The 13,695-nt window shown below is 41.3% G+C and overlaps 1 protein-coding gene across 1 annotated transcript in view; it reads left to right on the top strand.

Moving 5' to 3' along the window:
- The window catches only part of DMRT1 (doublesex and mab-3 related transcription factor 1), a 115,234-nt gene extending 103,434 nt beyond the window's left edge, over positions 1–11,800 (top strand). The window contains exon 5 of the mRNA XM_019645888.1: positions 11,646–11,800. Coding sequence (XP_019501433.1) covers positions 11,646–11,800 — 155 coding nt within the window. The remainder of the gene's footprint in view (positions 1–11,645) is intronic.
- Positions 11,801–13,695: the final 1,895 nt, after the last annotated feature.

The following is a 13,695-nucleotide window of genomic DNA, read 5'->3' as shown; positions in this document are numbered from 1 at the left end:
ACCAGGGGTAAGCAGAAGGGCTTCAAAGACACGTATGACATGCATCCTACCCTGTTCTGTGGGGGAGTTGCTGGTTCTATAATGGAAGGTGATAGGAAGGCGGCAGCGATAGTGCCATAGGACAGGTACAGGCACAGTCCTCTGGGCATTAGAGGAGGGGGAGGTTGTTTCTGTTTAGAGACATCAAGGAGCTGGGTTTTGACCTGCGACTGGGGAGACAGTGGGACCAACAGGAGCTAAGTGTCAGCAGCAGGGAACCTAGGTGTGGCTAGGATCTAGAGCAGGAGTGAGTCAGGAACATGGCTTAAGTGCAGGGGAGAGGTGGGAAATCAGGGTGCTCCTCAAATGCCAGGACAGTGAGTTCGGACTTGTCCAGAACCCACCAAAGGCGTTTATTTTAGGAAAAACACCGTGTTAGAGAGACGCTTCTGGAAGAGTCACAGGCTGTCCTGGATGAAGTGAAGCAGAGAGAGAAGACTGGGCAGGGTAACTGCTGGCAGATTAGTACAAGAGAAGAAGGGGTCTAAAGTGTGCCTGAGGCTCGGAGCCTGAGCCAGCAGGTGAAGTGGGTGTGCTCAGGAGGGGCACCAGGTTTATAGCTGGAGGAGGAGATGGTGGGTTCCGCTTTAAACACCATGAGTTTATATTGCAGGTGGGCCATCATGGTGGAGATGTCCAGCAGATATTTAAAATACAAAAGTAGTTCTTAATGAGAAGTCAGGACAAGAGATGTAAATTGTGAAGTCACGTGCAAGGAGGTGATATTTAATGCTTGTGTGACAAGAGAGGACCAAGTCAAGCAGTTGGGAGAAAGTCTACACGTAGGATACTGGTTGGAGAAGAGATAGATGGTCAGAGGAGGGGAGAAGGCCTGGGGGATGATAGAGGAAGAGGGCATGGTCAGGTGTCCAGTACTCTGGGGGAGGGCCAAGTGCCCCAACAGGCCATTGGCTTTGGTGATCAGCAGGTTATGGGCGACCTCGAGAAAACTCTCCTGGGAATGAGACAGCCACCAGTTTGCCTGGTATAACCTAGTAAGTGGGCAGTGAGGCTGACTCTTCAGTTAAATTTGGTGGTAAGAAAGTAGAGAAAAGATAGTAGGTCAGGGTTGGGGAAGATTTGTAGGAAGACATGAAGGAAGGGATTAATAGAAAAAGATCAAAGACTAAATCCTGTATTTCACACCCATTATGATGGCTATTTAAAAAAAAACAGCAACAATAAAAAACAACAGAAAGTACATGTTTCTGAGGATATGGACAAAATGGAATCTCTGTGCATTCTGGTGGAAATGCAAAATGGTGCCACCGCTGTGGAAAACTGGATGGCAGTTCCTCAGAACTTAGAATTATTACGTGATCCAGCAATTGTACTTCTGGGTGTGTAAGTAAAAGAATCAAAAACAAGAACTCAACTATTTGAACCTGTGTTCATACCATCAGTGTTTACAATAACTGAAGGGTGGACACAACCCATATCTTCATTGATAAATGAATGGGTAAACAAAATGTGTCATATACAATACAGTGGAATATTGTTCAGCCTTAAAAAGGAAAGAAATGCTGCCACATGCTACAACATGGATGAACCTTGAAGACATTATGCTCGTGTAATAAACCAGTCACAAGAAGACAAATACTGTGTAATTCTACTGATATGAGGTACCTGGAGTTGTCAAATTCACAGAGAAAGTAGAGGGTTGGTTGCCACAGGCTGGGGGCGGAGGAAAGTGGAATTGTTGTTTAATGGGTACAAAGTTTCAGTTTGGGAAAATGAAAAAGTTCTGGAGATGGCAGGTGGTGATGGTCACACACCACTGCGAATGTACTTAATACCACAATAAAAAAAATAAAAGCAAAAAGCTAAATCCTGAAAGGAAACCACTGTTTTGACTAGCAAGCAGAAGGAAGAATTACATAAAATTTTGTGTCATGCTTTGAAAAATACCCACCAGTATTCGTGACCTTCATTCTGTTCAGAGCTGAGCTCGGCTCACCAGCTCATCTAGGAACTTGTCACCCAAAGAGACCATACATGGTTATTCTGAGAAACCCCTAAAGATAGGTTAGTGGTAAGTTTGGCTTCAGATGGGATACAGTTGGGGAAAAAGGAAAATCCTTTTCTTAAAGGTAAACTTAAATACTTGTCAAAACATGAGCCCTTCTCTCCTGAAACAATTAAAAAAATATATCAGAAATCTCTGGAGAGGGACAGGCACAATCACATTCCCTGAATGCCTTGTATCACCCACAGATTAACCTCTGAGGGCAGACGTCCTTTCTTGGGGGTAACTGAATAGAGCATCTTAAAAAAAAAAGTTCTAAGAAATACATATATTAAAATTTTTTTTAGCTGTTGCAGTCTTATGAAAAGTGTTGAAATATTCTTTTGGGAAAACATACAGTTCTATTATTTTCTTACATCAGTTCACCCTTAACAAGAGCTATTCCAAAAGAGTGAATTCTTGCTCCTGTAATCTGAACCACCATATCTGTTCACGATGGCTGTGTTGTATTTAGTTCTTTATAACTTGTGCAACTGTGTGTAGGCATGTATTCTCCTGCCTGAAAATGCCTGGAATTTTCTAGTCTGATTGATTTCATCTGGTATATATTTTATTTAGATGTGTCCTGGTGTTTGCTTCCTTCCTCTTCTTCTACTAAATATAAATAATTAGTAGTCTTAAATTTCCTGTAATGAAAGAGAAGGAAAAGTTGGCATAGTATTATAGCCAATACTGATGGAGTTTAGCTTTTTGCAAAAGACAGAGCCTCCTGGTAATAAAGATAAAATAATTTACCTGACACAATCCTCTCTCCTGCTACTAGCATATCATTTGAGGCACAATATTTACATTCAAGTGTTAGCTGAAAGTGTTAGACAAGTTCTTCTTGCAAAATGGCTCATGAACTTTCTCTTATATCCATTTAATTGCAAAGTCTCAGAATATTTTTAAAGGACTTCCTAAAAACCATATAGCTAAAACTGCACATCTTACATGTTAAGCAGTGTGTTTTATTGAAGATGATGTAATTCCAAAGTGAAAGGCTGACCTCAGGCTTGTAGATTAGACAGAAAGCGGGCTCATTTGGAGCCCTGGGTTAGAAGGCAACGTTCACTCTCTTTGATAGCGGTGTTGCCTCCAAAACCTTCGTCTTTTTTCTTAGCCTTAAGAAGATGCTCATCAAGGTTGAGGTTTCTATCACATGTTACCCTTTAAGTTTGAAGTATCTGTGATACTTCTCAGCATGAAGAAAATACTCTTACCAGGGTACTTTAAATTTTTTACTTGTTTCAAAATATCTGGACAGAGCGAACCTAGTTTCTAGGATGGCCACAGCCTGCTCTATGGGCTGGATTCCTTTTGCACCTGAGAAAGCAGCTTGCCCTGAATCGGAGGGAAGCCTATTCCAGAGACGGCTCGTAGAGCATCTTCTTTGCCTGACCTGCCTTAGTGTCTGAGATGATCAGCATGTATTTAAACCCTGTTTTCAAATGCAGTTGTCTGTGTGACCCTGCAGGCGTGGCACTGAAGGTGGACTTGAGCCCTCGTTGGTATTGCAAAGTCCCCAAGGAACATGGACCTGCGTGCTCAGTGAGAACGGGGCTGAGACCCTGTTTTCTCCACTCCCCCCAAGGTGTGTTTCATGCAGCTTTTCTCTACCTCGGCGCCCAGCTTTTCCATAGAATCTCTGTGCAATAAATTCAGACAGAACGAAAGAAAAGCCTTGCACTTTAAAATCCTCAAAGTTGGTTTTTAGACTTGAGAGTGTCTGCCAGTATGTGGGTCAAGCCTGTTTTGTGGGTGCAGCGTGTCTTGTGAGGACAAAGTGCCATGGTCATTCTCGCCGACTCCTCCATTCCTAAACATGTAGCGTGTGCCCAGCACTGTGCTGGACAGCGCGTGGAGATGTTCTCAGCTTCTTTGCAGTTTGCCCAGTGTTTGTCTTTCACCTGGTTTCGGTTTCGGTCCCAAGGCTTTCAGCCCCAGCCTGGTTAAGCCATGTCTTCTTGCCCGTTAGCCCTGGCTCAGGAAATGTTATATGTAACCGAGGTCTTGTGCATGATGTAAAAAGCCAAAATAAGCTCCGATTTCAGTTTGGAATTCCTCTTAACTTGCAGTCTTTCAGTGTGTAAACAAAGAGGAATAATATAACAGTCACCTTTTCCTGAACATCAGAACTGAAACTTGTCTCAGAGTATTCAGGGATATTTGAGCTGTGTTATCACTAATTCTTCGCTTTTTCTTTCCCAACCAGTGTCTAATAAAAATCTTAACTAATTTCTTAGTCCTGTCTTAGTGGAATACAGATATTAACTCATCTTTCTTCCCTAGAGAAGTGGGGAAGAGGACAAAAAACATAATGACTGACAAGTATGTAGAGCCTTCAAGTTTACAAACTATTTTGTCATGTATCATCTCCTCAACCCTAAAAAGCAACGTTGTGAGATACATGATTCTTATTCTCCTTTTACATTGGAAGAAGCAGAGACTCAGGCATTTGTTGAGGTGCTGGTGTCTGATGACAGACCTTATGGTCTTCCCACTCTAATTCCTGCTGTTCGGAGCTGGGTTCTGGCCAGCCTTATGGGCCCTCCAAAGTGAGCAGAGCCCAGCCGGGAAGCAGGACCTGCCCTCATCAGTGCACTTATCTGCCTCCCCAGAGGCGAGAAGCTGGACCAGGAGCAGCAGCTGCTTTCTGACTGCTACCCCTTCACGTCCTCCATCAATGAAGTGGGACAGGAGCGGGTGTAGATGAGGACAACAGAGAGGACAGAGGCTGGGAGTGATGCTAGAACATGGCTGGCTTAATGTGGACAGCATCCAGTGCTGAGGTGCTGCAGATGCCAGGCCACATGTGAGGGGGACCAAATAGTGAAGCTGTGCACGGTTGTAATGTGGGCTTTTCAGCTGCAACCAGCTTAATGGGGCCCCAGCACTCTGCATAGAACCATCCTGTGTCCTCTACTCTGTCCCTGTTATACAGATGAAGAAACCAAGGCATAGAGTGGTTAAGGGACTTGTCCAGGGTCTTCAGATAGGAAGCGAAGGCCTGCCTCCAAAGCCCACACACCTAAGCCAAGCTCCGCTCTTGAGTTCACTGACTTTCCGATAACCCAGGAAGCAGCATTCAGTCAGGGCTCCCGGTACCTAGTAATTGTACATTAAGAGCCATGAAACCCTTACTTATTTTAGCACACTGAAGCCCATGCCCAGTACTGCCCAGAGTTACCAACTTTTAGGACAAACTTAGGCTCAAAAACAAGAGATTCTTCCTGCTTCCAAATACTACTGTTTGAAGGGATGGCTTGCTTGATCACTGGATAATGACACGATTTTTTGTATGGTTTATAAAGTATATCCACAGACACTCTGCTGTTTGATTTTGATTTGACACCAGCCATCTTCTCATCACCCCCATCCCCCGCCTCAAAAATGAAAAAGGCAGAGCATATGTAACCAGGGACCTGTTGCTCAAGTGAGGAATAGGGTTTGCCTCTTGGATGTGACACTCAAACTAGTACATAGGCCAACATTAAGTAAGTGTGTATCCTGGTTCCTGGCTCTCCAAAAAGGTATGTGCGGTCTGGAGTGAACAGACCTTGTATTAAATACGGATTGGGTTCTGGCACCTTCAAAAGCAAGAATCTCCTAACTTTAAGACACTGAGATTTAGACTACAGACAAAGGAATTAAGGAAACTAATACGTATTCAGTCTAATTTCAGATGGGGAAACTGAGGCTCAGGAAGCTGAAGTCCACTGCCCAGGTAGTAGAGAGGATTTCCTCATAGTCTGCTTTGTGGCTATTTCACTGAAGAAGAAGAAAAGAGCAGAGTGAGTTAGCCACAGTGAGGATTTACCTTAGGATGTTGTTACCAAAGAGAAGTAAAAGCTACACTATGTTTAGATTTTGAGACAGTATATTTTCATTAAAAAACAGTGAATTAGAGGACCTGTGAATGTTTGGATTTTGTGTATCACCACATGCTTCCTGCCTGGCTAAGTCAGTTCAGCAAATACTAATGAGTTAGCCTCTCATGTACACACTTGCTCACTTCGGGAAGCATTCAGGAAGAAGGAAGTCAGTGAGAGCAGTCTCCACAGCTGGCTGATGGGGACACTTTGGGAGTGAAGGAGCAGCCGGGGACACCACCACTGCTGATAGGCAGGAGGTGTTCGGGGAGGTGAGGCCTGAAGAGGCACTTAGATGTGTGATTCCCCATCGGGTAGGGCTGCTGTCACAGACACATTCTTATTCATGGGCTTGCTTTGAGACTCCAGTTGGTTTTGATGACTGGAAATAAGCAAGGACTATGGGGCTCTAACAGCTGCCAGTCTGTTGTCCAGGAGGGTCTTTTGTGCAGGGGGTAGGGGTGGGAGTGGAGGAGGAGATGAGCCTGCCTGGGTCCCAGGTGAGGTATAAGGCTGAAGGATATTCCCCCCCTCCCGTTTTGTGTACTACATTAAAACAAACAAACAAAAAGATTCTTCTCTTTGTGTTGAAGTCGGTTGGTTTAGGTGCATTATCCCTTCGTTTCTCAGGAAGTAGGAAAGCTAGTCTGCAGCAGTGGCTGGGCCAGGCTGTGAGCCCAGGTCCTCAGGCTGTTCCATGTGCTCCAAAAGGACGTTTGATAGGCTTCTGTTTGTTTTGAGAAGTTGTTCTTAATGAGTGAAGGGGACCAAAAGGTTTTTTTTTTTAAAGGTGTTCTAGTGTTATCAGGTGAATTGTATATAGCTGTTATACAAGAAATTTAGAGTGAAAGGGGTACTGTCTATCACATAAATATGTACTTTTCTGTTATAAAAGTTCATTTCATTTTTAAAAACGGTAATTCCCAATGCTTACAAAGGCTGCGATAGTTGTATCAAGGAAGAATCACTGATAATGGTCTTTATTCCATCTACAAGATGTGGCTCAGCCACTTCTCTCTACAATTTACAAGTGCAGAGCTGGCCCCTCAAAATTGTTGTTAGATTTTAGAACTGACAATTAAGATATGTTTTCAATGAAAGCATAATTCTAAACAGCCCCTCTCTTTTGTCACTACTCTTTAATTACACTTAGGTAGAAAGAACACATTTAATTGTTTCAAAGATTATTTTTTTAGTAAATACATAGTAAATGGGGAAGATAAGAAAGGGCTATTTTTTCTCAGCTTATGGTTTCTAATTACATCAGTTACAGCTTAGCCTTCCTCTTAACTAGAGTGCAGGCGTGAACTGGAAAAGAATGAGCTAATCCATGATAGAGCAGGTTGAATAAGGATCTCCATTCATATCTTTACCTTTTATCCCTTGTTCTAAATGCCAAGAATTAATGCTGTTTGAAAGTACAAACTGAATCTGCCAATCTTCGGTCCTCTAAGATAATCCTAATTATTTTAAATGTTAGTGAGAAGGGCAGTAGTTCCACTCTGGAAAAGGGTTCTATTGTGAAACATAAAATATCTGCTAAGTAGTATTGATTGGACATGATTTTATTTCCAAACACTATGGTTATCAGGAAGTGGAAGGATTTCTTAAGAAATTTTCATCAGATTCTTATGCCTGTAAACGCTAGGAAACCAAAGAGGCCAGCACTTTTGTTTTCTTACTGTCAGCATCTGGGTGAAGAGTTGCTAACAAGTGAAGAATGACACTTGCATTTTTATTTTTAAATGATTTCTTAGAGTTTAATAGTATTTAATATGCAGAGGAAGAAAATTTTTTTCTCAAGCATGAATATCCTGTTTTTTCACATCACTGGGAGAGAATTATTTGTTCCAGTCCATTGACTTCCAACAGATCATTCAAGTTAAAAGTCAGGGGTCTTTGCAATGTCAAAAGATTTAGCAGTTAGAGTGGTTTTTGTTTTGTTTTTCCGAGAGGAGGGGGTTTGGGGCAGTATATAATATTTTCCAAAAAGAATTCTGATGGTTTACTTTGCATCACTGAAATCATCTTAAGTTTTTTTGTTTTTTGTTTTTTTTCCAGCTTTGGTAAGAGTGATTATGTGTAAGGTTTTTTTTTTGTTGTTGTTGTTGTTTTTAAATAATGAAAAACCTTTAGCTTCTGTATACAAATAGACTACATAGGCTACGTGAGAGAAAACAGATACTGGGCTTGCTGGTTCAAACAGGGGTCAGCCTAGGAGGTTTACCCACCTTTCATTGTTACAGGAAAAAAGATCAGATGGGCAAGTTTTCCTTTTTCTTATTTTTCAGTCTCTACTTTGGTCTCCAGAAGTCATTTCTTCCATTTCTGTAAATGCTGGGAGCCTATGGATGATTACAGGGTAGCATAATCCTAAATTGCTTATTGCCTGTGAACGCTTCCTGCCCCCAACCCTAATGTGGCTGCCCCCATCCGCACCCCGCAGCACCAAAGCAAAGCACTAACATCTTCATTGATGCAAATTGTGGTGCGTTGAGCATCTCTGGGCCAATTATTCTTTCTTTCTTTGGGCTTATTCCCTAGAGTGGAATTACAGGGTCAGAGGGTATGAACAGTTTTATGGTGCTTATTACATGTCACTAGATTGCTGTCCAGAAAGATTGAACCAATTTCTAGTGCTACCAACAGCATATCTTTCCTTACAGTCCCACTGACACGAGGCAATAGCATTTTTACAAAATAATTAAGAAACTTTTGAGTTCAAATTCTCCCTGTGCAGGGCTCATTAGAATCAACTTAAAAAGCAAAAATGATCATTTTGACTTCTGAATTTTTAATTGGTATAAAATGATTTATAATGATCAATTATTCTTCCCTCCAATGAAGTTTAATGAAGCTGCATTAAAATGGAGAAGGGTATATTTAAGGGTGGTAGTAAAATAGATTTTGGACATTAGTCACTAAGATAAACACTTATGAAATTTTTAATGCACTTGAAACTACTTTTATGAGGTGCTGCACAAAACGCGTTAAACAGATACTATCCCTAATTCCAGCAGCCCATTACTCAAGGCAATGCTAAGCCCTGAACAGAAGTAAAAAGAACATGGATTTAAATTTTCAGTGGAACAATGTTTTTAAAAATACAGAGATTTTTCAGAACAGATTGAGTTCATTATTTGCATCTTCTCTGTAGTGCAGTCATGCGTTAAGTATATTTGGACCCTCCCTAGTCTATGCAGGTAACACACTGCATGTTTTTGTAGCCCCAAGTCACAGGAATACTTCCCAAGAAAATACCCACAAGGCAAATGAGAGCAAAAGGGGTCCTCTAGCCCCAAATTCCTTTCCTTTGCAGAATTCCTACCCCTCCCTTTTTCAGTCCCAAGCTGGCTAAATGGGGAGTGGGAGGTGTGTAGCTTGGGGTGAGGTCATCTTCTAGGTTAGCTGTTAACTGAAGGGCTCAGAACACGTTAGGAGAACACCTACCTATTCCTCTATAGCCTCTGTGTTAGTCTCATGAGTCCGTTGTTTTGCCTCCTTAAACTCACACAGATGAGGAAGATTCAGTGGCCAGTGGGAAATGCGGCACCCAAGGGTGGGCTGGGGCAGGGATGAGAGCAAGCCAGAGTACTGGGCCGACCAGTGCCACACTGCCTTCGACAGCTCCCACGGGGTCCCTTATGTAAAATGGAGAGAATAATTCTCTCAGTGAATGGTTTGAGGATTAAATACCTCACTGAAGTATGTGGCATACAGGAAGTCAGTGTATGTTCATTCCCTTCCCTACGATTTTAGACGGGAACTTTTGTCACTGGTTTGAGGTCAGGATGGAGGTGGGCAGATTAATCATAGACTCCAGTTGGCTCTTAGCCTGATCTCCAGATCTCTATGTAGTAACAAGATGTCAGAGTAAAGTCCATCACCTTTGGAAAACATTTCTGTGTATATCCCAACATCCTTGTGCATGTAACACAATACATAATTCATCTTATATTTGCAGGGAATTTTAAATCCATATAACAATTCAAATTTAGTAAGAAGACTTTATGAACAATAAAGTGAAGGCTTTAGATTTCATAGGTTCCTAGGTTTTTCTTGGTTGCCATTATATATTTATATATGCATATACCACCCTGTTGAACATCTATAAAATACTATTTAATGGCTCTTTCCTTTAAAAACAGCTTTCAAATTATTACCTTGCTTTTTAAGTTACTAAACAAATACTATAAGTATCACAATAATTGCTTATCAGAAAATTGCCTAAATTGTTTTTCAAATTTATTCACTTACTACATTTTCAGATCATGCCTTTCCTTACTGGATATTGAGGCAGCTATACAAAACTATCCATCTGTCTGTCCATCCATATGTCACATTAGAAGAAAAAAGAGGCTTTCTGAAATAATTTGGTCCAGTGGAGTGGTTAAAGGTCTGCTTCTTAAATCAAAGTTCTCTTTTTTATTTCTGTGTGGTTTCACTAGCTGCAGCAAACCTTTTCCAAACCCATAATAAGCGTAAATGGTGTTCTCTTGTAAAAAGGCCTCTTTTCAGCATGGTAATATACCTTATTAAATTCCAAACATAATAAGTATTGATGGCAAACATATCAGGGCCCTGTACAGCTTCTCCTATGATTTAGCTCTCTACAAATGACTTCAACACTCAGCTCCCAATGCATTTTGCTAATTACATCATAGATTTCCCTATTGATGAACACGAGCTGAATTAACACAGGAGCACTAATGTACCCTTTCACCATTATTGTTGTACAAGAAGCCGTGGCAGATGCTGGCAGTTAGTTACACAAACATTAGTATTAACGATTGGCCATTTGGAATTGGTGACAAACTACTGCCCGGCAGAATCCTGAGGCTGAAACCAATCAGGAAGTTAATGAGGAGAGAAATTGCCACTGCAGCTTCTCTTTAATTACATTCACACTAGGCGGGAAGGGAGTTCTGGGGGTGGATCTGAACTCAGCTAAGGTTAAGAAGGTCAGAGACCCTTTTGCTTAAATTTTGTATCTACTGTGACTTGTAAGGTTGCAAAAATTGTTCAGCACTTTATTACTTTTGCGTCCTTCATATTTAATGTCAGTTTCCTTGTGGCGTTTTATGTTCATAGGTTTGCTTTTAAAATCTTTACCTGAATTCTATTTTAGAGTGGTATGATTCAAGTTCTTTTCCTTTTTGGGGTTTAAAAAAGTTTCCCTCCCATGCACTGCTTTTTACTTTTTAAATGATATGTATGTGACTCCTCCTGCCCCAAATGTTTGTCCTCCTATATTTAAGAGAAATAACAGGAAAGTTGAAAAGCTAGCACCTTTCACTTGCTAGATATTGAAACCAGGGTTACTTGTCAAATAGTGGAGTCTTGCTTGGGGTAATTTGTCAGGTGGATCATTTGACAAGACAAGGTCTATTAGCATCCTTTACATAAAGGAGGGGGGCTCGGGGAGAGGTGGAAATAGTTTCCCCAAAGAGAGGGGAGCAGGCTGTTTTTTGTTTTTGATGAACATAAAACTGGAACTCTGATAAGCTAACTTTCCCCTACAGTTAAATAGATAATACTGTGCAGAAATACTTTTTTTTTTATTCTAAAGAAGTGCTGGGGATTTTAATGAGTGTTTGTCAAAACACTTTCAACTCGGAATAGAAATGCAGAGTGCCTCTTTCTTTGTCGGGACCTAATTGAAGACTGAATGTATAAAGATTAGACACTTTTAACGCACTATTCTCCCTCTGTCTCTCCCCACTTCCCAGTATTCTCGCCGCCCAGCAGTCAAGATTCTGGCTTGGTTTCCCTCTCGAGCAGCTCTCCTATTAGTAATGAGAGCACAAAGGGAGTGCTTGAATGCGAGCCCGCCTCGGAGCCCAGCAGCTTCACGGTCACTCCCGTCATCGAGGAGGACGAGTAAGCGGTGCCCGGTGCCTTTGGCGGTTCACTTGGAATAGCAGGCTTATTCCATTTATACACAGGGTTTGTTGTTAATATTTTGCCTTGCCCTATGCCGACTTAACTGTTAAGAATGTGTTTGGTTTATACTCTTAGAGCTTAGCCCATAAGCTAAAACATATTTGGAATAGTTTAGGATCCGTGACTACGATCCGTAAGAATTAAGTGGTTTGCTCAAGGAGTTAAATATTAAATAGTAATGACCCTCATTTTTTTATGACACTGGTTTACATATAGTTTTCAAGAAATACAGTAATTCACTCAAGTAAAGCAATACTTTTGCATCTAAATGTGTCATAATGAGATGTTACTTTAGTTTTAAAATGAAATCTTAGAGGTGCTTTAGATGTTTTTGAATTTTAGTATTTTAATAAAACTTTAAAAATACAAATTTAGTCTAGTTACCTGACCGGTGAGAAGAAAAGAGCAAAGTTAGTGATTGTTTTAGAAATCTGCAGAAGGTCAGAGTAAACGGAAATACTGTGTGTTTGTGTTGCTGTAGGAAGAGCCTAGCCCCACTCCACATCCAAAACATGTACCCTTTCCAAACATGACTGAAATAATCAGAAGAAAAAAATAGTGCCTTTAGGAATTGCTACCTTTTCTGTAAGAGGTAATTTGAAAACAGTACAACTTAACCCCAATAAGACAGTTCCTGGGTGTTGTTTCTAGAATAATATGAAAGTTTATCATATACATTCTTTATACTGCAGGAAAAAAATTGATGCAATCTAGACTATTTTTGTAGCCTTAGGTTGTAACCTGATTTGAAAATAAGTACATCTTTAAAAGTTACTACAAATTTCTGAGTTCATTATTTTGTTAAAAAATTGCTTGTGGAGTGCTTCCTTATGTAACAGAAGACATCCTGAAATGAAACTAGTCTAAAAAAATTCATTGTTCTGTGTAGTTGCAGCTGTACCTGAAATAAAAATGTTATTGATGACTGAATTTTCTTGTGTGTATATTTGGTGGGCGATATTAAACAGGAAAAAAGAAATTACTTGTATTTTCTTCGCTCTGTGCTTTGAAAACATCTATTTGATTTCACCCCATCTGTTGTAATCAATAACCTGACCATCTTGTTTTTTATTAAATGCACTTACTCTTAATTTCATCCACCAGTGGTTTTAGAGAGAATAATGTGGAGTTACCTATATGGGTTTGACATTATAAATCACTTCTTGGGGCTGAATCGTATAGTGGTATCGATTGATCCTGATATATCACAGAAATTTACTGTCACTTCTGTTTTCAATTAAAGATACAATCAGTCAGATAATGACTTAATTGGATTTTACAGAAGATTGAGTTTTATTGCCCAGTGCTTTACGAGTTTAGTTAAGGAAGATCATTTTATCACACTTGTCAGGCTGCTGCTACTGCAGCCGAGTGCCCTTCTCGGCGGTTGTAGCTGTAGCTATTGTGACGGCGACGCTGGGAGGCTGCGGGTCGCGCAGGGAAGGACCGGGCTGTGGAATCGCCACCTCCGTGGATTAATGGTGGCGTTCTTGGAGATGGAGATCCCTCGCTTACCTAGGCACTCTCTGCCCGCTGCCCAGGCCCCTTACATTTCTTTGAATAATCCTGGCTTCTGCGGATCCAGGAGTCTTCCAGTTCCCTCCGTTCAGTAGTTGACCCCAACACACTAATTTTGCCAGGATGATTTTGTGGGAGGGGCTCGGCACGAACCTCAGTGGGGGGCGTGCCCCCTTCCAGCACAGCCCCCTTCAGTGCCCTTGCATTTCAGGAAAGCCAGGTGGAGCCTGGTTAGCATGCCAGCGCTCACTCGGAGCCTTGACTCCGAGTGCCCCGTGGGACCCTGGCGCGCCCCAAACGCCGGGCTTCGGTGTCTCA

This window comes from Hipposideros armiger, unplaced genomic scaffold (genome assembly GCF_001890085.2).
Source record: "Hipposideros armiger isolate ML-2016 unplaced genomic scaffold, ASM189008v1 scaffold_95, whole genome shotgun sequence".
NCBI classification, from domain to species: domain Eukaryota; kingdom Metazoa; phylum Chordata; class Mammalia; order Chiroptera; family Hipposideridae; genus Hipposideros; species Hipposideros armiger.
Note: the sequence above shows the minus strand (reverse complement) of the source record. Positions and strands in the feature narration are given on the sequence as shown.